Source organism: Drosophila willistoni, assembly GCF_018902025.1.
Source record: "Drosophila willistoni isolate 14030-0811.24 chromosome XR unlocalized genomic scaffold, UCI_dwil_1.1 Seg105, whole genome shotgun sequence".
NCBI lineage: Eukaryota > Metazoa > Arthropoda > Insecta > Diptera > Drosophilidae > Drosophila > Drosophila willistoni.
The window spans coordinates 3,174,115-3,195,378 of record NW_025814054.1 but is presented as its reverse complement, the minus strand read 5'-3'; the positions used below and the strand labels follow the sequence as shown (position 1 = coordinate 3,195,378).

Sequence of the window (21,264 nt, the reverse complement as noted above, 5' to 3'; positions counted from 1 at the left end):
CTCCCACTTTCGGTCTTGGTCTCTCCCTCTTCTGGCAGACACGACGACATCCTTAGCCTTGTTCATCTTTGGCATTATCTACTTCCGCCATAAACAGCAACAGCAACAACTTTTCATCTTTTGTGCCAAGCAGCAGCAGCAGCAGCAGCAGCAGCAGCAACAAAATGTTGCTGTTTCTTTTTTATTTTTGTTTTTTGTCTTTACTTTTCTTTTTCTTTCTTTCGTTTCTTTCTGGTGCTTTCTGCATTTTTATGATTTTTATTTTGATTTCCTTTAAACTAACTTCCTTATGGTGGGTGAGAGAGCGAGGAAAGCATCAGGGGCAGAGAAATCGTTGCTATTTTTGCAAATTGCCTACAATGATGGCCGCAAGTTCGCGTCCTGAGCGAACCTCTTCAGCTTCCTCCGAACTCCACCCTCTTTGTCTGCTGTGTCTATCCCCCCACCCCCCCTGTTCTCTTTCTTTCTCGCTTGTCTGTTCTCTTGTGTTTTTGGCATTGCCTTTGCTTGGCACCCGGAAAATATTATTTCGCTTGACTTTTACAACGGGCAGAAGAGGCCGAGAAGAGCTCCTTCTCTTCCTCCACTTCATTCCGCTTCATTCTACTCTACCGTTAGCTACTTTTATTTTATGTTTTTTCCGTTTAGTTGTTGTTGTTGTTGTTTTTGTTGTTTATGTCGATGGTTCTGCTGCTTCTTGTTCTTCTTCGGCTGCCTCATCGCTGGCGACATCCCGTCCAAAACTATTTTCCTATTTGTTTTGCCTAACTCGATTTTTTGTCACTGGTTGGCTTTTGTCTGCTTGGCTGGAGAACTCCACCTCCTGGTACTGGCTGTCTCCCCCGTCTCCCCGCCACCACGCTAGTCGCTCTCTCTCCCACTCTCTCTCTCTTTTGACTGTCACTGACACATCTGAGACGACACACAAAAACACATTTGACAAAGCTACAACAACATTCAGCAGCGTAACAATTTTTTTTCCTTGTTGTTCTTTCTATTTTTGGTCGTCCTTAGTCCTGTCATTTTTTTTCTTTTTTTTTTTTTTGTCCTTTCCTGCTGCTGTTCGATTCCACTAGGATTTGGCTATTCATTTTCTGTGTTTTTGTAATGATTTTCATGCTAATCACAAACAATTGACGCGTGTTCAAAGCTTTGACAGTCATTGCTTCAAGCGGAAAGGGACGACTGGGCCGAGAAATGGAAGTTCGTTAGACAATCAAAACTAATGGAAATGGGAATGTGAATTTGGTATGGAGTGGGGCTGGCTGGGGAGAGATGACTTTTCGTCTCGCCCCACCACCCAACCCCCGCCCTAATCGAATGTGTGAAGGGAGGCATCATCAATTGTGAAGGGCGAAATGTTAAAAAGTTTTGCAGCCAAGTTTTTTGCTCTTAATTTCCATAAATTTGATATAAATTAGGCAAGTTTTTCAAACTATGCAAAACTCAATGATATGAAAACTCAATCAAATATTCATACGACTTGTATGGTATATTGTTTATATACATATGATGACTGTACGAACGAAAGGGTATATCAAAAGTCGTTAAAAACAAGTCATTTAAAACAATTGACCCCGTCAGTGAACATGGAACAAATATTCCAGATCAACATCAATTGATATAAATGGGATGGATTCAATTTATATTCGAGACCTAAAGTCTTTTGCATTTTTAGTGATTTTTCTACTTTAAGCTAAACTATTTGTGGTGGGCGACAGCTAATGGACACAAGACTTGTGATACTCACCTACAAAACATATTGTCGAAGGTTTACGTAATGTTATTTTTTGTATATTTTTATTGAATTGAAATATGTATATTTGATTCTTCCCATTCAAATTCTTATTGATTTGCTGATAAAAAATAAACGTTAAGACGTTATTTCCTTTTTTTCTATTTTTCTTTTCACTTTAATTCACTTGCTTAGAATTTTTGTTTTGTTTTTGCTTTCACTTTTACTTTTTGATCACCTTTTATATCAACTTGAAAAAAATTGTATAAAAAAATAGAAAAAAATAATATTTTGCACTTTGTCCACTTGAAAATTTGTTTTTCTTTTAATTTTATATTTCACTCTGTAGACTTTTTTTGTGTAACTTTTATTAACAATAATTTTTGAAATCTTTCATGCAAATCAAAACTCTAATTTAGTTGTGTTAGGCTACAATCAATGGTTTTAGGATTACCATTTCAAATAGATTAATATGTGACTATCTATAAAACACTTTAAACTAATCAAGAGAAGGTTAGCCTTTAGTTGGGATCGTTTTTCGTAATATAGAATTAGCTCATTAAACGATTGCTCTTATTAGATTAAGGCAAAGATTCAATTGACAGAAATAAAATAAGCTGCACATGAATGTAAAGTTATGAATTCATCCTTTTTATAGATATATGTATATATAATTTGTTGCAATGTGTGGAATTAACTTTGAAAGAAACTACTTTTAGCTACAAGTTTCTATAGCATTTCTCTATGTCACCTTTTACTGTTGCTGTCTCTTTTAGTTTGTGTCATTCTATGGCTTATAAATATAAAATAAATTAAAATGCCAGCTAATTGTTAATCTGCCTGGCTTGTGGCCTGCTTTTTTCTCTCTTTTTCTGTTTTTTGTTTTGTTTTTACATACATGAGCTTTGTCAACAGCAGCATCACCAACAACAACAACGATAGAGTATGTCCTGTTGGCCACTAACAAGCTCAGTCACGCCCACTCGCCAACGCCCATTTACATTGGCATAGCCTGGCGCAGTTTTTAAATGCAAAAGCACTTGCTGTGGTCGCTTTGAGTGAACCAAAAGTTAATCTCTGCCAACCGCTGGGATACCATTTCCCTTCCTCACCCACAAACTGCCCTCTTGGCATTCAGTTAGCTAGCTGGTTAGATATTTTGCTGTTTGCAACCACAACTTAAATATATATATATATATACAAAGAGACAGGGACAGAAAGTGTGAGAGAGCGAGAAAGAGAGATTGAAAGAGATAGAAAAAAAAACTCGTTTGTTTTGTTTATTTTGTTTCATTTTTTTTTGTTCGCAAAGGATTTGATTTGTGGGTTAAGAATGGGGGGGCGAGTCAGAGGAAACATATATACAAACATATAGCCAAGATAAATCGTCTTTCAACGCAACTGCGGGCATAAAAAATCACACGATCAGTCATTACGCACACAAACACACACAACCACCCACCCACCACACACACATATGAACATGCCCCAAAGTCATTTTCAGCTGCAGTTTCCTTTTTTATCGCCAACGGTTTAAATTTTTTATGCAAGCTGCACGCTGCTTCTGCTGCTGCTTGTGCTGCTGCTGATTTGGTGATAGGATAGTGTCCTTACTTTCCCTCATCCTTGAGTGCCAGAGAGAACCATAAGTCATTTGGTAACAGCAACCCAGCACTTGTAAGAATTCACACGACCAGGACCAGGCAACACTATATCGCCCATCCGCTTTTCCCATCGACTTCCCGTTCCCCTTCCCCTTCCCTTTCCCTTTCCCATTCCGCCGACCTTCAATCCTCTCCTCTCAACGCGTCTCAATAGTCTGTTACTAATACGTTTTTTTCACTCTCTCTATCTCTCTCTCTCTCTCGGTTTCGATGCTTTTCACTGTCGACATTTTAATGCCTTTTCTTCGCTCCAGCAGCAGATTCTTTTGAGTGCATAAAAGGAGGAACCCAGCCAAACCAAGAGCCAAGCCAAGCCAGCTGCTGCGTCACTGCAATTGCTGACGGCACAGGATATTACCGCCGTCATTCATCGAGGCGCATTCATATTCTTCTCTTACCCAGAATAGCAGCACGCACATGTGCACATCACAGGGAAGTGCAGGGAGGGGAGGGGGAGGGGGGACTGCATCCTCTCTCTTTCTCTTGGCTGGCTCTGACTCTGACGCTTCCGGTATTTATGACGCAAGTAATCAAATTGAATGGCGCGTTGCAGTTTCTTCTGTTCGTCTTTTTTTTTTCCTCTCGCTTCTTGCGTTTTTTTTTTCCTTTTGCCTTGCTTTTTATTTGCCCAAGGAGCAGCATCTCTCCCTACTGCAGTGATAAATTTTTGCGTTTTAAGCTGGCTATATATGCCCCACCCCCCACCACGCCACCGTTTCTGCTACTTCCGGTTGCCTCCTACTGGGGCATAAAAAATTGTGCGAAACTTTCAGCTTTCTGCACATTTTCGTCGCTTATCAGCCAACTTGATAGAGGGAGAGAGACAGAGAGAGAGTGAGTGAGTGAGTGAGTGGTGGTTAAGAGGGGGATTGGGGCAATGATAATAATAATGAACGTGCATGAAAAATGTAAAATGAGTGAAAGGCGAAAAGCAGCCAAGCAGGAACCCAAGATGTTGGGCATTAAGGCTAAAGCGCAATAAATAATAAGTATTCCAACAGCACTAGAACGAAAAGGAGGCACTAGGAGCAGGATGAAGACCTCAAAAGCCTTAGCCAGCAAACAGCCAGCAAATGTATGTGTGAGAGAGCGGCGAGAGGGAGACAGATAGATAGAGAGAGAGAAGAAGAGAATGGTACGCATAATGAACGACAACTTGAGTAGTAGGCAGAGCTTGAACTACTAGCATAATGGTAAATTAGTGGGCCCCTGGTAGCGTTAAGTGCTATGTGGTGACGGTGAAAGGTTTCCTGAGTCGTGTGAGAGGGGAACGGAGGGAGCGAGGCTGGCGTCGACTGGAAGAAGCTGACTTAAGCTGTGTGGCAGGTAAAATGATTTAGAGCTAAACTACAACTGCCAGTGCCATAGCCACAGCCTCAGCCTCAGCCTCAGCCTCAGCCAACTGGCACTGCAACAGTTGAAGTGAAGTAGATGAAAGTGGCTTAAAGTTGAAATTGGTATGGGAATTGGAAGCAAGTGGAAAATCTGTGCAAATTTACTATCATCCAAAAGAAAACTTAAATTTGAAAACGAAACTTTTGCCCACACAATGAGCACCAAGCGAACGTGGGGGCGAATGCGCACCAAATACCAGAGTACAGAGTGAGTTTTGAAGAGATTATATTCGTATAAATTATGAATAAGCCACAAAATCATTCATAACTGCAATTTCAGATGGCATCTCTTTTGGCATTGGTTTTGGTAATCCAAGCTTAAGTTGTAACTTTTAATAGAATTCGGGGAAATAAGTACAACAGTGTTAGATGATTTTCTCTGGAATCGAGCAAACAATTCTAAGCGTCTTTAAGTCAAATTTTTTAGAGGTCATAGTTAGGTGACTTTTGCCAAATGATGTACAATTTCTATTTATATTTAATACACTAAACAAAAGAAAATTTGTTTGAATAAAGTTTTTGAGTTTGTCAAACATTGTTCTCCATTCATTTATTATTTTCCAGAACAATTCTCTTACACCTACAAAATGGTTGCAAATTTTCACTCCGAGACAAACGGACTGTTGGTAGGCATGCAGAAAAGTATGCTACATTTTTGATATTACCTCTATGTATTATCACGTATACGCAATGTAAATAAATGGGCAATTAATTAATTAGCTCTTAATCTCACTACATTTCCATTGAACTAAGTCTGATGTGATTCTATGGAAATTTTAGTTGCAAATTAAAGTCAATTGCATTTGCTTTCCAATACAAAAATTCTTTCAACTGAAAATCTTCATCCAATAACAGAAAATTTGACAGCTTAATTTGTCCATTTGAATATGGCTAAAAGTTTTACAAATGATTTCATTTTGCAACAATATGCACTTTTGTGCACATTTTCCATAAAATTTTAAGCCCAGGTGAGTTTCTTCTTTTTGGGAGGTATGGCTTATGTAATTAGTTTGCCAAAATGTATCTGTATATTGATTGGATTCCAGAAATTGTGTGTGAATGCAGCATTCTACAATAATCAACCGAATGCATAGATTGAATATCAACATTTTCTACCGTAAAATGCAATCCCTTCAATCTTCTTTAATTCCTAAGCCCAACTAGGAGCCGGAGCTGGGGAACAAGAGGGACGAATAATGCGGCTTGCCATTCTATGGTTATTTTTTTTGTTTGCTTTTGGTGTGTTGTATGAGCTTTAAGGATTATATTTACTACAAAATCTGGCCATTTTACAGAAAGACCCCAAAATTGCAGCTGCTGTCGAATAATTTGCTTTCTTCTGCTATATTCTGTTCAAATTTCGGTTGGTTGGTTCATTCTCTTTTCACTTTGGTCAGCTAAAAAATAAAAGCAGAGCAGAGTACAGCAAGGGAAGAGAAAGAGAGAGAGAGAGAGAGAGAGAGAGCGAGAGCGAGGGAACAGAAAAAAAGAAAAGCTGAACGGAAAATTTTCTGCCACCGTCTTTGATGATTTATGTTTTTGTTATTGTTTTTCATAAACTGAAAAATACAAGAGGAACCAACAAAAAAAAAAAAAAACACCATTTAGGAAATGATGAAAAAGAAGTTAGGGGAGTTGACTTAACTACCATGTAAAGATAACTGTAAAGACTGCTTTAAAGACTCAATCAGCTAGTGTCGCCTGCAATAAATGAGCAAATTAATTAACAAAAACAAAACAAAAAAAAAAAGAACAAACTAGAAAACGAAGAAGAAAAGTGAATTGTTGCACGCCGCCGCCAGAATGAAGAATGCCAAATAGGGGAGAAGAGGAGACATAAAATAAATTAATGCTGGAACGGAGGCAGCAGCAACAGCATGGTCAGGCCAACGGGTAGATAGATAGTGATGGAGATAGAGCAAAGGATAGCGCGCACACAGGACAGGCTAGGACAGGACAAAGGCGACATGAAACGTTAACGCTTCACTGCGTTGCCTTTCCTTCAAACAAAAAAAAAAAACAACAACAAAATAGGAAAGAGAAAAAAACAGAACGACCCAACCAACAGGAGCTGGACCCGGAGCTGGAGCAGCGGCAGATTAGTAGCCTGCAGGTGATACGAGTGCGGACAACGAAGCAAAATCAATCGAGAAAACCCATGGCCATGCATAGATAGCAAGAATGGAGCTCTCAGCTCCCGGCTCCCAACTCCCAGCTCCCAGCTCCCAGTTTCAGTTGCCCCATTCATCCTGGGGACATGTGTGGGCACGTGCTGGTCAGCAGAAACAGCAGCAACAGCAGCGCCAATAACGACGTAATCTGTTTATATCCCTTTTTTCTACCTCCCTCGCTGCCTCCTTTACCATTCGGCTTTCTCTTTACAGTCCATGCCTTTTTCTTTTTCTACGCTGCTCTGCCCTATCACTCTTTTTTGCTCTTTTTGGGCCATTGTGTTGCGCACTTTTTCCATTTGTCGTTTGTCCTGATGCTGCTTCAATTTTCTGGCCGGCAGTTTTTGTCGTTTGTCGTCGTCGTTGTCGTCGTTGTCGTCGTTGTCGACGTTGTCGTTGTCGTTGTGTCCTGCCATGGATTGAGTTGTTATTTTTCGCTTAGTGCAATTTATTTTGGCCAAGTGGCAGCCAACGGGCAAGCAGCGCTTAATTTATTATGCTCCTCTCCTAGTCCTCCATCTCTCTCACTCTCTCCCTCTCAACCATCCCACTCCCATCTTCATCTCTATCTTTAGTTTCAGCTTTTCCCCCCTTTCATCGTCTTCTTTATTCTTATTCTTCTGCTCCATTGTTCAATGGCAGATAAAAGAAAAATTAAAGGCAACGTCAATGTCGAGGCAGCAATGGAGCAGCAGCAGCAACAGCAAAGGCAAAAAAAAAAAAAAAATCGTTATTAATTTCAACTTTGAAAAATTGTCTAGCAGCTAAGTCGAATGAGAATCCATCGAGGCATTCCATTTATTAGCAGCTTGATAAATACTTTCAATTTTCCTCCCTTTTTTCGTTTCTGTTATTCCGTTCTCATCGTTTCTGTTGTTGTTTTTTTTGCCAATAAATGATAACGTGGCTAATGCTCGCACATTAAAATAGATCGAAAATGAAAATAAGAAACGCTACGCCAAACAATCAACGCGAAAATTGTATTTGCCGATATGTGTGAAAATTGATATGATTCGATTAGATATCGAAACGAGAGAGAGAGAGAGTGTAATAAAAACTGAATTCACATTAATTTCCAGTGATCGACATTTATCATTTGTCCCACCAACGCGCAAACCTTTCAAAAAACTAAACCTAACCAATGGAAAATCAAGCAAAAAGCAAATAAATTCTTTAATTTTAGCGTTAAAATGTTTCATAACTATAACTCAAATATAAAAAACTTGTTCATTAATAAAAGAAACCAAAGTATTAAACAACATTTTTTAGTAGAAAGTTTGTCCAAAAGCTTTCTCAGATTCAATGGCCTTTAAAAGAAAATGTTTTTTTTGTTTTATAGTCTATTGGAAAACTTTTATTTGGTTAAATTTTCATTGAAATTATCTTATGAAAAGCCAATTTTTGAATCAGGGAAAAGTTTTGCTGTCTTGTGACATGCGAAAAAGTATGCTATACTTTTTTATCATCTGCTATTGCCGTTGCTGCTGCCATTACGTATACGCACCGTAGCCTCTTTGCCTTTTATCAATGGGCAATCGATTATTATTGCTTTATAGATACTACATGTTTTTTTTTTTTTTTTTTACCATCCCATCTCCCCTTGCCGTTGCGCTTCCTTCTAACAAGTCAAATGTTTTGCCTTTGGGCCATATTTTCCTTGTTGTTGGTCTTTAATATTTATGTTGGCAAAGTAAAGAAACAGTGGGCAATGTGATGGGGTGGGGGGTTGGGTTGGATTGGGGTGACTGGGCCAGCCTCGTCTGCAGTTAAAACAAGAAAATACAACATGAAAATGAATTATGATACATGTGTTTCAACCCATAAGACGAAACAACACACGCACACTCTGACGCACACACACACACACACACACGAATGTGTATACATATTAAGACTCCAATTTCGCATGTGTGGCGCACAAAAAAAGGGATTGTGGAGGATGATGGGGGGAATGGGGCCACTCTTGGCATTTACTCATTCATTTAAATGCCATTTTAAACTTAAATGAAAGTTTATGGCTTTTTATTTGCATTGTCGCATATGTTTTTTGTTTTTTGTTTTTTGTTTTGCTTTGGTCTGGATATTTCGTTTCATTTTAAGACTAAAACCCAACATAGTAGATCAGCAACGGCAGCAGCCATAGTCACGGTTGTGTTATTGTTGTTGTTTTTATAGCAAAGACGTGCAAACACATACAAATATACATAGCTCATATATGCCACGTTAAAACTCGACACTTTACATTTGCCCTGGCAATATTTTATTTTTATTTTCGTTGTTTGTTTGGCAGGCAAAAATTCGTTACCTGCCATGGGGCACCCAACAGCAGCAACAACAACAACAACATAGCGAACAGACAGATGAACATGAACACGAAACAACAAGCCAATGGCAGGTGCAAAAGGCAACAAACAGAACCCAGGGACAGCGAGAGAGTGCAAGAGAGAAAGAGAAACCGTGAGCGAAACAGAACAGAAACAACATTCATTCAGACATTCGCAAGAGCAACATACATAAATCAAATTAATTTTTGTAGACAACAACATGGTAGCCCACTCTTCGTTCATCTCTCACCCCCTTTCACTGCCACCCTCTCCACCCATCAGCAGCATCACTGTTGCAGCACCCCACCACATGCCCATGCCTGCAACCAAAAGCAACCAAAAAGTGCGTTTTAATTGCCAAGATGCTGCCAGTTTTCGCGATTTCGACGCTAATTAGGCGCACAATTGGCACGAAATAAAAAACAAAATACAAAAAAAAACAAAAGCGTAGAATACTGAGGCAAAGGAGACACAACGTACGTGACTATCTCAAGCTGTCGATTCCCTCATCCTTACTCTCACCCTTACCCTCACCTTCACCCCACCCACCTCCATCTCCTACCACCACCACATTCTCTGTGATAAAATGTACTTTTTAAATTGTCGCAGCGTTGCAGAGGAGAAGGAGACAGAGATGATGGTGGAGAGGCACAACTGGAACCGCATCGCACGTGTATCATCAAATGAATATTCGCTTATTTGCATGTTTCTCTCACTCGTTTCTCTCTCCTTCGCCTCCGTTTCATTCTCATCCTGTAGGTGGCATATATGAGAGTCCTCAGCTGCTTTTGCCATGTGGGGATTGATGTGAGGCTTCGAGTTGTTGGTGGATTGCTTGGTTGGTTGGCTGGTTGGTTGCTTGGTTGGTTGCTTGGTTGGTTGGTTGGCTGGTTCGTTCGTTCGTTCGTTCGTGGTGGTGGTAGCTGACGTCTGACAAAATGAGTTTTTCAGTTTTTCCAGTTTCTCCTTTTTTTGTTGTTGTTGTTGTCGTCGTTGTTGTTGCTGCTGTTCCTCCGCATGAAAGGGATAAGGTTAACCTTTGATTCAACAGCTGGCTTTTAAATTAAGATTTTCGCTTTTCTTTTTTCTTCTTTTGATTTTTTGTATTTTTTTTTTTTTTTGTTCTTTTTTTCTTCCTCTTCTCTTTAGACTCTTGAGCGAAAATGAGAAAAGTTGAAGTCTGAACTTCAGAGAAAACGAAACGACGAAACAAGCTTAGAGCTTAAGGCTCTCTTTTAGCTACTCGACAATTAGAGATTTTACGTTAACTTTTCCAATAAGGCAAAACATCATACTAAGTACATATTGTATATATATGGACATCATCTAGTCATCTAATGATATTGAATAAGCACTTGAAGAAGATGGCAAGGAAAGGAAATGGGAGAGTACAAAAAAAAAAACTCTTACACAAAGTAAACAATTGATTTGCATTACGTGGCCGAGAGCCAGCAGTATGAATCCTTCGCTTCCCTTCTTTATCTGCATCTTCATTTGATTCCTCTAACCCGCCGCTAAGCCCTCCCCGGAGAGTTCTTTGCTGACAGCAGAACGAAAGAAGAGCATGAGACTTTACAACTTGCCCATTTTGCTTACCCACCGTTTACTTGCAAATTTTCTTTTGGCTCGGCAGATTTCTTTCTATTTCGTTTTTTTCCCTCGACGCAGTTTTTTTTTCTCCTTTTTTTGCAACTAGGATATCCGCATAGATCTGCATATGAGTGTGGCTCTGTGTATATGTGTGTGTGTGTGTGTGTGTGTGCGAGTCTTAGAAGTTATTTTCATATTTGTTTAAAGTCTATTTACCGCAAGTTGACAGTGAAATATGCGAAACTAGCGCGTAGCCAAATAAGTGCGACAGTTTCCGGTTACAACTGTGTGGCAATGCCAATGGCAGCAGGAGAAACATGAGAAGGAGAAGAGAGAAGGAGCGGCGGCAGCAGCAGCAGGAGATTCACTCGTCTCTGCGTCCTTCCACCAGGCCCCACCCCATGCCCAGATCCAGATCCAGACCCAGGCTTGCTTGCCTGCTGCCTGCTGCCTGGCTGCATGTCATTGCGGTTTGTTTGTTTGCTTGACTTGCGCCTGGGTAAGGATTTCATGTGCTTGAGCAGCAGATAGACGACACGAAGCAAGAAACTGAAGGTTGAGAAAGAGGTGTAGGAGTAGGAGAAGAAGCGGGAAGCGGGAAGCGGGACCAACCGCAGAGTATAGCCATGTCTTTCTCTCTCTCCCTCTCTCTTTCTCTGTCTTGTGTGTGTGTGTGTGTGTGTGTGTGTGTGCGAGTGTGTCTGCCTGTCCGCATGACAATTTGTTGTGCCTGAAATCTGCTGCTGTTACTGCTATTGCTGCCGCCCTGCAACTCTTGCTTTATTTGTGTTGCTGCTGCAATGTTTTTTGCGCAATTTGCCAAAGCCATGCAAGGCACGAAGCACCAGCAAAAGATATGCAGAGCAGACAACGATGAACAAGTTGGGGTATGACTAAAGGGAGACAGAAGGAAACCCAACCGACCAGGGCCAGGCAAATAGTCTGGAGCTGTGTAAACAAACGGTTATCCCTAAAACCGACGAGTCCTTCATTTATTCGTTCTTTCGTTTCGTTTCGTTCGTTGGTTCGGTTGGCTCGTTCGCCCGCCGCCGCCGTTTCCTTTTTGCAAGACGTATTAGATTTCTCTACTCTATGCTCTATCCCTATACCAATCCCTATCCCATTCTAGGGCTGTTCTTGCCCTTGTTGTTGTTGTTACTGTAGTAGTAGTCGAGCCTAACCACTGAGACGGAAGTAATGTGTCTATCAAAGCATTAACGAACGAACGAGCGCATCGAAGGGTAACAACATTTACGTTCTCCTCAAATCAACCATTTTTTTTTTTTTTTTGAATACACTAACAAAAAAAAAAAAAAAAAATACGGAAAGAAAAGAAAAAAGCGAGGAGTATCATCATCATCCATCATTTAGATAAGCGATTTCATTGCTTATAATTTACATAAAGTTATTAGTTTGCCTGAGCCATGCTAGTAGAGAAGAAAATCCCACAATCAACATCAATTTCTAAAGTCTGAGTGAAGTTTTGTTCACTTTTCGGTAGAGTTTTTCGAAAAATCTTAACCTAAGGAAGACTTTATTTCTTAAAAGTCCAAATCCAAATCGGACTGCTCCACGTCTATGATGTCTTTATAAGTACTCATAGAAATGGTAATAAGTTTATTCTCTGGTGTGACAATTCGTGTGTAAGTCGTAATCCCTAACGGAATGGACAATTTTAGCCATTTGCAGTGACTATATAATCTACTAGGCAGCTGCAATCAGATAAAATGATATCACAGAAAGTATTTTGCCTTCTAAGATGTTTAGGAAAATTCCATTTTCTATAGCATACTTAAGTGGGCTGACAATGTTTGTTTTCGTTTTTTGTTTTTATTCTTTTTTCCTCTCGTCCTCTTGGTTGCATGTATGTATGTATATGTGTTAGTTGGTTGGTTCGTGTCATGTCCAAAAATGCCTTTTGCATTAAACGCCTTTATGCCAAATTGAACACAATTAAATTAGTTGCGGCCAAGGGGATTAAGGTGGAAATTGCTAACACCACCAACAACAACAACAACAACAACAACAACAAAAACAACATCCTTCTCAATATGCATGTTCATGTTGTTGTTGTCTGTGTTTATGTATAACTAATTGGCTATGTAAATGGCAGCTCGATGTAGATGTGTGTATGTTGTGTATATCTCTTTATATGTGTATGTGTGTGTATGTCGTCTGTTAATTACGACTATAGGCAGCCGCAGCTTATAGATAAATGTTTGAGTGGTGGGTGGCAGTTTGGGTTGAATCGGTTTGAGGTTGAGTTTTGCCAGCAACAACAACAGCAGCAGCAACACTCCAACAATATCATCAACCCACATTGACATTTCGAGCGTTGTCATGAAACCTTTTGCTAAGGATTATGCAAATCTGCCACTCATCATGCACACACACACACACACACACACACAATGATAGATATGTAGGGGTGGTGGTGGTTGTGGCGGGGTAGGCGTAGGAGGAGAGTGAAAGAGTGCCTGGCATGCCTTCATTTACATTTACATTCAGCTAGCTAGCTGAAGATTTGCGCATCATAATTTATGCCACCCACAACAACAGCAAACGAAAGAGAATGGCTGAGAGCAAGCGAGCAAGAGTGGGAGGGTAGTGGGCGGGAGGCGGGAGGCGGAGGCTGAGGAGGAGAAACACTTCATACACAACGCCTCAAAAATTGCCCACAGTTATGACAGGTCACACAAGGATATCAGGCAAACCAGGTAGATAGACAGGCAGACGGACAGACTGACAGACAGTTGGACCGGGACAGGTGAACACCAACAACAATAACTGCTAAAAAACAAAAAAAAAACATCTATGCAAAAACAAAAAAATAATAATAAATTTCACCCCCATTTGTAGCAAACTTTTACTGCCTCTCTTTTGCTTTCTGCGTGTCCATAATTAAATCATAAAAATAAAAATTGTTTTTTAATGAAATTAGTTAGTTGGTCTTTTGTGGAGAAATTTTTTTTTTTTGTTAGTAGATTGTTTTTTTGTTTTTTTATTATTATTCACCCTTGTTGCCCGATTTGCTCATAATCAGAAGAATTAATACCCAAGTGGGTAACTGACATTTGACTGTTGCCTAACCACCTCCTTGGCCTGCTGCTGATCCTGCTTGTGCTTTAGTTCCTGCTGTTACTTATCTCCACAGTTGCACTTTTGGCCCACAAAATGCTTAAATTAACTAACTAACCTCAAGGGAGGAGGGGCAGAGAGAGAGAGAGAGAGAGAGAGGTTAGTGCAGCGGCGGAGCTTCGGGATGGGTTGGGTCACTATGCAAAATGCAAACACCGTAAACACCTTTAAAAGCTACAGAGATTTCCAGCTTCAGGGGTCTATGCTCCCCCCGGCTCTCGTCCCCTCTCTATTTTCTTTTGGCCTGGTCCAAACTAAACCTGATAGTTGGCACTGCAATTTCCATGCGAGAGAAAGATATGAGGCAACATGCGGAGAAGGAGTGGGTGGAATGTAATGTGTCTGTGTGTGTAGTTTATTTGCAATTTTTTAGCCAACGAGCTTGATTCTTTTCCTCTTTCTACCCTCAGGCCGCCTCCCCCCCCCCCCCCCCTCCACGCACCGCTCACTTACCCTGCTTGTGCTCTTGTGTGGCCCCTCGGCATGTGAAATTTCTGTTATCGCAAAGCTTGCAGCAGTTGCAACAGCTGCAATAAAAATCAGTGGCCAAAGGTTGCAGCAGCTGAGGTCAGTTGGGGTCCAGCTAACCTCAACCCCATCGTCCACCACCGCCCCCCATCCATCGCCTCTCTGACAGTGTATACGTATGTGTGTGTGTGTGTGTGTGTGTGTGTGTGTGTAAATAGAACATTTGCACTACAAAACTAGCGCAGTGAAAATTTGAATTGAAATTTTTGCCTCGTTTTGTTTTTTTGTGTTTTAGTGAGAGTTGGCAAGAAGTGGGCGCAGATTGAGCAGGTGGGTTGTGTGGGTGTGTGTACGTGTACGTGTGTTGTGGATGGGAGTGGGTGAAAAACAGTTTTCTGATTTGCATTTAAAAGGTGTGTCGACAGAGCAGAGCATTATGGTGATGAAGCAGGAACCGGGAAGAGTGGGTTTAAATATATGAGTTGGCCTTTTCTATGTATCGTTTTGCAAATGACTGGAGCTTAGAATGAGAAAGAGAGGTCATGACAGACAGAGGGAGAGGGAGAAAGTAGGGTAAAGAGCAAGGGTATTTCTGAGTTTGCAAGAGTCTTAGTTACTTTTTGAAATACAAATGAGTTGATTTTGCTTAGGTCATAAATGTAATTTAGTTTCATTTTCTCACACCCAAACAACACAAAACAACCAACAAAGTCACTTCTTTTCTATTTGAAGAAGTTTTAAGGGCGTACGAGTGGGCGGGTCAAATATCAAAGGCATTTTTACAGCTAATGTGAAATGCTCAAGGAATGTCTATGTATATACGTGTGAGTGTGTGTGTGTGCCTTAAACAAGTTCTTTTTCAACAAAAGAATTCTTAAAATCAATGAAGCAAAGACGAGTTTATCGAGCTACAGTAGTCATAGGCTATAAGGAAAGTTGAAAACTGTTAATTGAACATTATTAATATATTCCTAGGCATCTGCCTAACTCTATTAAAATCTTTAGCGAGTATAAAAATGATTAGACAAATAATTAGAACATTATTTTATAATTTTTTTTGGAATATTTCCATTTTAGTGGGCAATAACATGGTCGATCCATGGCAACTGCATAGCCAAAATGCTAAATGAATGGAAATGCAACAAAACATTTTAAATATACATAAAAAATGGAATGAAAATAACACAAAGAGTCAAGGGACATACACATACATATAACGATAACAAAAAAAAACAAAAAAGAAACACATAAAAAATTAAAAATAAAAGGAAAATATATATATAAATAGATGTATATATGTGTGTATGTTATGCATGTTGGTCTGGTAACATCAAATTGGCTGGATGGTTGGGTTATAAATTTTCATCTATGTATGTTGCTGCCGGGATGTCATTGTTCTTGCTGCTGCGTGCGTATGCAGCAACAAACTATTAATCATATTGAATGCCTGTGACTGAACCTAAACCATCCTCCAGCTAATCAATCTTTTTTTCTAGCAGCAATCTCATCTCGAGGCTACTCCTCCTTTTGCATTTTTCTATATATCTCTCATCTCATTCTTCGTTATTTTGTTCTTATTGTTGTTTGTATCTCTTTCTGGGTAAAAGAAAAATGAACGTTAAAGTCATTAACGCCTCGCTGGCCACCTGCCTGTAAAGACAAGAATAGGGGATGGGGAATGCGGGAAAGTTGGTGGGGGATGGATGGGGGATGGTGGTGTTAGGTTGGACTAAGCCTCTGTAGCTGCCATTTTGCTATTTTGTTTATGGCCATAGCGCAAATCTCTTGGCCCAGGCATACAGGCAGGCAGGCAAAAGCCAAAAGGGGATTAGTTGTAATCAATAACTTGGACGTTTTTCCCGCTACCATCCCCCCCCCCCGATTCCTACCTATAGCCAGTTTGTTATTATTGTTGTTGCTGTTGTTATTGTTGTTGGGCTTCTACTAACGCCGGTTTGCTTCTGTTTTGTATGTGTTTGCCTTAGCCAAAAGTTCTAGTTGGAGGTTTTCTTTTCTCTTCGGTTGGCTCTTTTCTTTTCTGCGAAAAGTTATTATTATTGTATTATAATTTTCTTTGGGATTAATTGAAAAGTTTTCTATTAAGAATTTGCGCTTGGTTGAAGTAGCCCTTTACAAGTAGGTAGAAGGTAAAACACCGAGAGAAACTGTGCGGAAATCGCGTGGCGATTTATATGAAGGTGTCTCAACTATTTGATTGTTATGCTTACTGACAGTTTTCGTCTCTCTCTTTCTCTTTTACTCTCTCTCCCACTCTTTCTCTCTATCAGTCAAACATTTTCTCACTTTCTCTTCTGGGAAACGTTAGGTTTTTGCTTTCGCTTCTTCTCTTCTCTTCTCTTTCAGTTATGATGATGAAAATTACTTAAAAGCATTTTTTGTTGCCACTGATTTGATTGATTGATGGGCATTTATGGGTTTCGCTCGCTCGCACCCAATCGCACCACCATTCTGCCTATACCTTCCACCCTTACCACCCTTACCACCCTCTCTCAACCCCCTCTCATCGTCATGTTCTTTCAACCTTCTATATTCGTGGTCGTCATTATATTCGCATTATCGTGTAAGCAGGTTGGAAGTTTGAAGCAATGAAGCATTGCAAATGGCAGTTGACGTCTTTGCGTCTTATGAGCCGCGGCTGCCACTGCCACAACCACAGCCACAGCCACTGACAAAAAGTTATGCCAATTTGTGTCAATTATCAAGACGAAACTGAGAGCACAGCAGCAGCAGCAGCAACCTCAGGTGAGAGACTGTTGTATCTCTGCGAACAGTAAGATGATACCGCGACGAAAACACCGATGATGACAATGAAGTTGATGATAATGCAATCCAAATGGTATTTACTTATGATTTTTATAAGCCAACAACATTTCAGTTTCAAATAACAACCACCAATTTGCATTATTCAGGGCAACACACAAAGTGCTGCAAACAGAATCTTCTCCTGTCAGTTCCCTAAGGACGCGATGAACGTTCATTGTCAGCGATAAATGATATATTTACACAATGAAATATATTTCAAAACATTCAAATTACTGTAGAAAGAGAAGTTTGTTATCTATTATTCAGTAAATAGTTTGTATTTGCAACAGAAGTTAGAAAAACCACGCCTTCTATTGATTAGTGCAATGAAAACTGCTTACAAATACTGCAAAATCTGCAAGGATATTGTGGGCATGCGAATTGATATATAATATCCTTAAATAACCAAACTCAACTGAAATGTAAATATTTTGTATCAGTTTTGAAGCTAACAGATTGTCAATAACCAAAATTAGACGGCTTGAATAGCCAAACTCCATATTAAATGAGTTAATCCTCTATAAACTTGTTTAAGAAATTGTTACGAAAAACTAGAAGGTTTATATTTGGCTCATGTTCAGATTTAGAGATTTGTTTAGTTTGTCCATGGAGACTCCATGACTTTCCTTTGTCTTCTGTTTCGGTTCAATTGAAGTGGAGTCACTTGCTCATTAAAATCTGCGAGCGAACAAAATCATTATCATCAATAGAAAGGAATAAATCGATTTTCGTTTAGTATACCCGTAATCAAGAATAAAATACAAAAAAAAAAAAAAAAAAAGAAGCACAGAACAGAGAAAATTCGTTGGTTTTTGTTCTTCTCGTGCTAAAAATTTGTTTTGTAAGCTATAACAAGTCTGGCCTCCGTCTCATTCCATTCAAGCAATCGCTCTGCTCCTTTTTTGCTCTTTCTAAATGTCCCTGTCCCTGTCCCTATCTCCCTACCACATCCCACCTAACATGGCTGAATGGAGAACTTAAAGAGCACTCGAACAGCACTCAGCCGCAAATACACACACACACACACACACACCCACAAATCGAGACCAGCACACTCAATATGCATATGTGTGTGTGTGTGTGTGTGTGTTGAAGTGGAGTTTCTAAAGGTAGGCAAAACAGCAGAGCGTAGGGTACCCGAGGTACAACACTGTGCTTTGCAGTACTTGTCAAGATTGAATTTGGTACGAAATTTTCTCGTTTCGTTTTTTTTTTCTTCCTTTTTTTTTTTTTTGGTTTTTCTTTCTTTTTTTTTGGCGTTTTTATTGATCAAACAAAACGTAGCAAGAAGTGGCAAAGCCAGTGAAGGTGTCATTGCTTACCTCCTAGATATATATGTATAAATATATCTACTTATATATATATATTTCTACGGAGTATAGAACACGCGCAATGCGAATAGATTGCATGATTTGTTCCACAACTGTCAATCTGATTTTCGTTTTTTTGCTTTTTTTTTTATGATTATTACCATTAAGGTTATATATATGTATATATACATTTATATAAATATGTATATTGTGGTATCTATGTGTTCATTGTTAGGTTCAAATTTGACAACTTACCGGACCAAATTGTTCAAAATAACTTTTAACATCCTCCAATGTGGTGGGCGCCGAGAGGCCACCCACAAAAATTTTCTTCGTTCTCGTCACCATCTAAAAGAAAGAAAGCGAAAGAGAAAAAAAACTAGAGTTAAAAATTATTCCAAAAGGTTAAGTGGAAATGTTGGCATTTAAATATGCATTTCTATATACTATATAGATATATGTATGTAAGTATGATTGTTGATGGCGAGGTGTATAGAGGGATAGCAAAAGTTATGACCTGCAAGGAAAGACATAGCTGCTGTTGCAAGAAGCTGGCTGAGCTGTAACTTACGTCCAAAATGCAACCAACTTTTGCTATGAGTCGTTCGACCATTTTGTAAATTTTATGTACTACAGACACATACACATATATTCACATGTGTGTGTGTGTGTGTGTATGCAGCTGGCATATTTAAGCTGACAGTTTCAAGTGCCAACTTTACGCAGTTAGCGTAGAAAGCAGCAGCAGCAGCAGTCGAGCACCGAAAAATGATGGCCAGACAAGGACGACGACGACGACGACGAGAAGGCAAAACCAGAGACTGCTGCTGGGCTATGCAGGAGTGTGTGTGTGTGTGTGAGTGTATGCCTGTGCGTGTCTGTGTGTAGCCTTTTTAGCCCGCAGGCAAGCGTAAACTGTTAACGTTAAGTGACGGCAGTTAAGGCCAAAGCACAGTGGTATAAAACTAGTCAATGCTAATAATTAAACGCTTTTTATGCACTGACACAATGTTAAACCGAAACTACAAACACCTTTACCATAACATTTTCAGGTTAAACTTCATATTTAACATTACCTTTAAGTTAAACATCTCTCTAAAGGCTTTTACTGTCTTCAAATCGACTGATTTTTGTGTATATATATTTGTAGAAGAATGAGCGAAATAAAAACCGTTTGATTTTGGTATTGCAGACTATGCAATTACGAGCTTAGATCTTTATATTTGGCAAATGCATCAGCCAAACGGTTCTTAGAAGTTGTTAACGAACCGAAACTGTTGCATTTCGGTTATTCAGATTGTGATTGCTGGAGTCAGAACATGCTTTGCTTTTCTTCGCCATGAAAAATCGATCAACTTTCTTTCTTTGAAGTAGTTCTGCTGCATTTCGATTGTTCGTATCGAGAGGAGACATTGCGTATGCCTATAAATGTAATTGTTATAGAAAAGTGGTGTCGTCTCTGAAACATTTCAGTTAACATGCAACAATGAAAATTACAAATTATTTGAATGTAAATTATTTTGCCACAAAAGGCATTTTGCCCCGAAAGTTATCAAGCAGCAACATGATGCTGTTGCTGCTGTTGCTACAGCTGCATGTTGCCCATGGTTTCTTCTCTTCGTAGACCGGATGAAGCTGATGACGCTGATTGCACTGACGCTTGCAAGCTGCAATTTATGAGGCACAGGCACTACACAGACAACTAACTGTGAGAAGAGCGACCAGAGGGTGGCCGGGAAGCGGGCAGCGGGCAGCGGGGAAGAGTGGATAAGAAGGAAGAGGAACGGCAGTCAGGCAGATGTGGGATACGTCCGTTAAGGAAGCTAACGATATGTAACAGCGGTGCTGATGTTTCTGCAGTGCCAGCAGTAAAATTCATACAATGTCGTAAAATTAAAACACTTGTGCTGTCGCACACTCATACACACACACACATACAGAGAGAGCGAGTGAGGGAGATAGAGAATGCTACAACTACAAAGTTGGTCGTGCAGCTTTTGGCAAGGCAAATCGCTTTTGCTCCTTGCTTCCCTTTCTTGTTTTTTTTTTTTTGTCTGTGCTGCACTTTAGTCAGACAGTGGCAAAGAGTGTGGCCAAAGGGGTGCACAGGAGGAGGGTTGAGGAGGGACCGCCTAACAATTTGCAACAGAGAAAAAGCAGAAAAAAAAAATAATAGAAGTAAAAGAAGAGGCGAAGTAGAAACAGAGAATCAAGTTGCAAGTTGCGCCAAGTAACACGACTGCGTTAGGGGTAACACCATGACGTCCAGCATGGAGAACCGCTCCGCTTGGCCCCCGTTTTGGCTGCCTCATCATCAGCCATCACGTCGAGCCACAAAAATGGTTAACAGAAATTGCAGCGTTGTTAAAAACCAATTCAAACTGCAATAGCCAGCAGTTTTACCAACCTCCTAGTGGGTGCTTTTGACGGCGACGGCGGCACTAATCACCGGCAGCTACTTAAACTAATAAACTGAACGGGCATATAGCCAGTCGGTTAGTCAGTTAGTCAGTAAAACAGTCAGTTAGTTAGTTTGTTTCTTGGTGGCAGCTATATAGCTTTTGCAATGTCATCATCAAAATATATAAATGAACCAAACCCACGCCCAATGCTGATAGCAAGACATGAATCAAAAGCCAAAAAACAC

General features: G+C 39.9%; 1 protein-coding gene across 6 annotated transcripts in view; it reads right to left on the bottom strand.

The window, feature by feature from the left end:
• LOC6646085 (RNA-binding protein Musashi homolog Rbp6) overlaps positions 1 to 21,264 on the bottom strand; it is a 200,971-nt gene that overhangs the window by 48,326 nt on the left and 131,381 nt on the right. For all 6 annotated transcript variants that reach the window (XM_023177880.2, XM_023177883.2, XM_023177884.2 and 3 more), the window contains one exon: positions 18,873 to 18,965. In XM_023177880.2, coding sequence (XP_023033648.1) covers positions 18,873 to 18,965 — 93 coding nt within the window. The remainder of the gene's footprint in view (positions 1 to 18,872; positions 18,966 to 21,264) is intronic.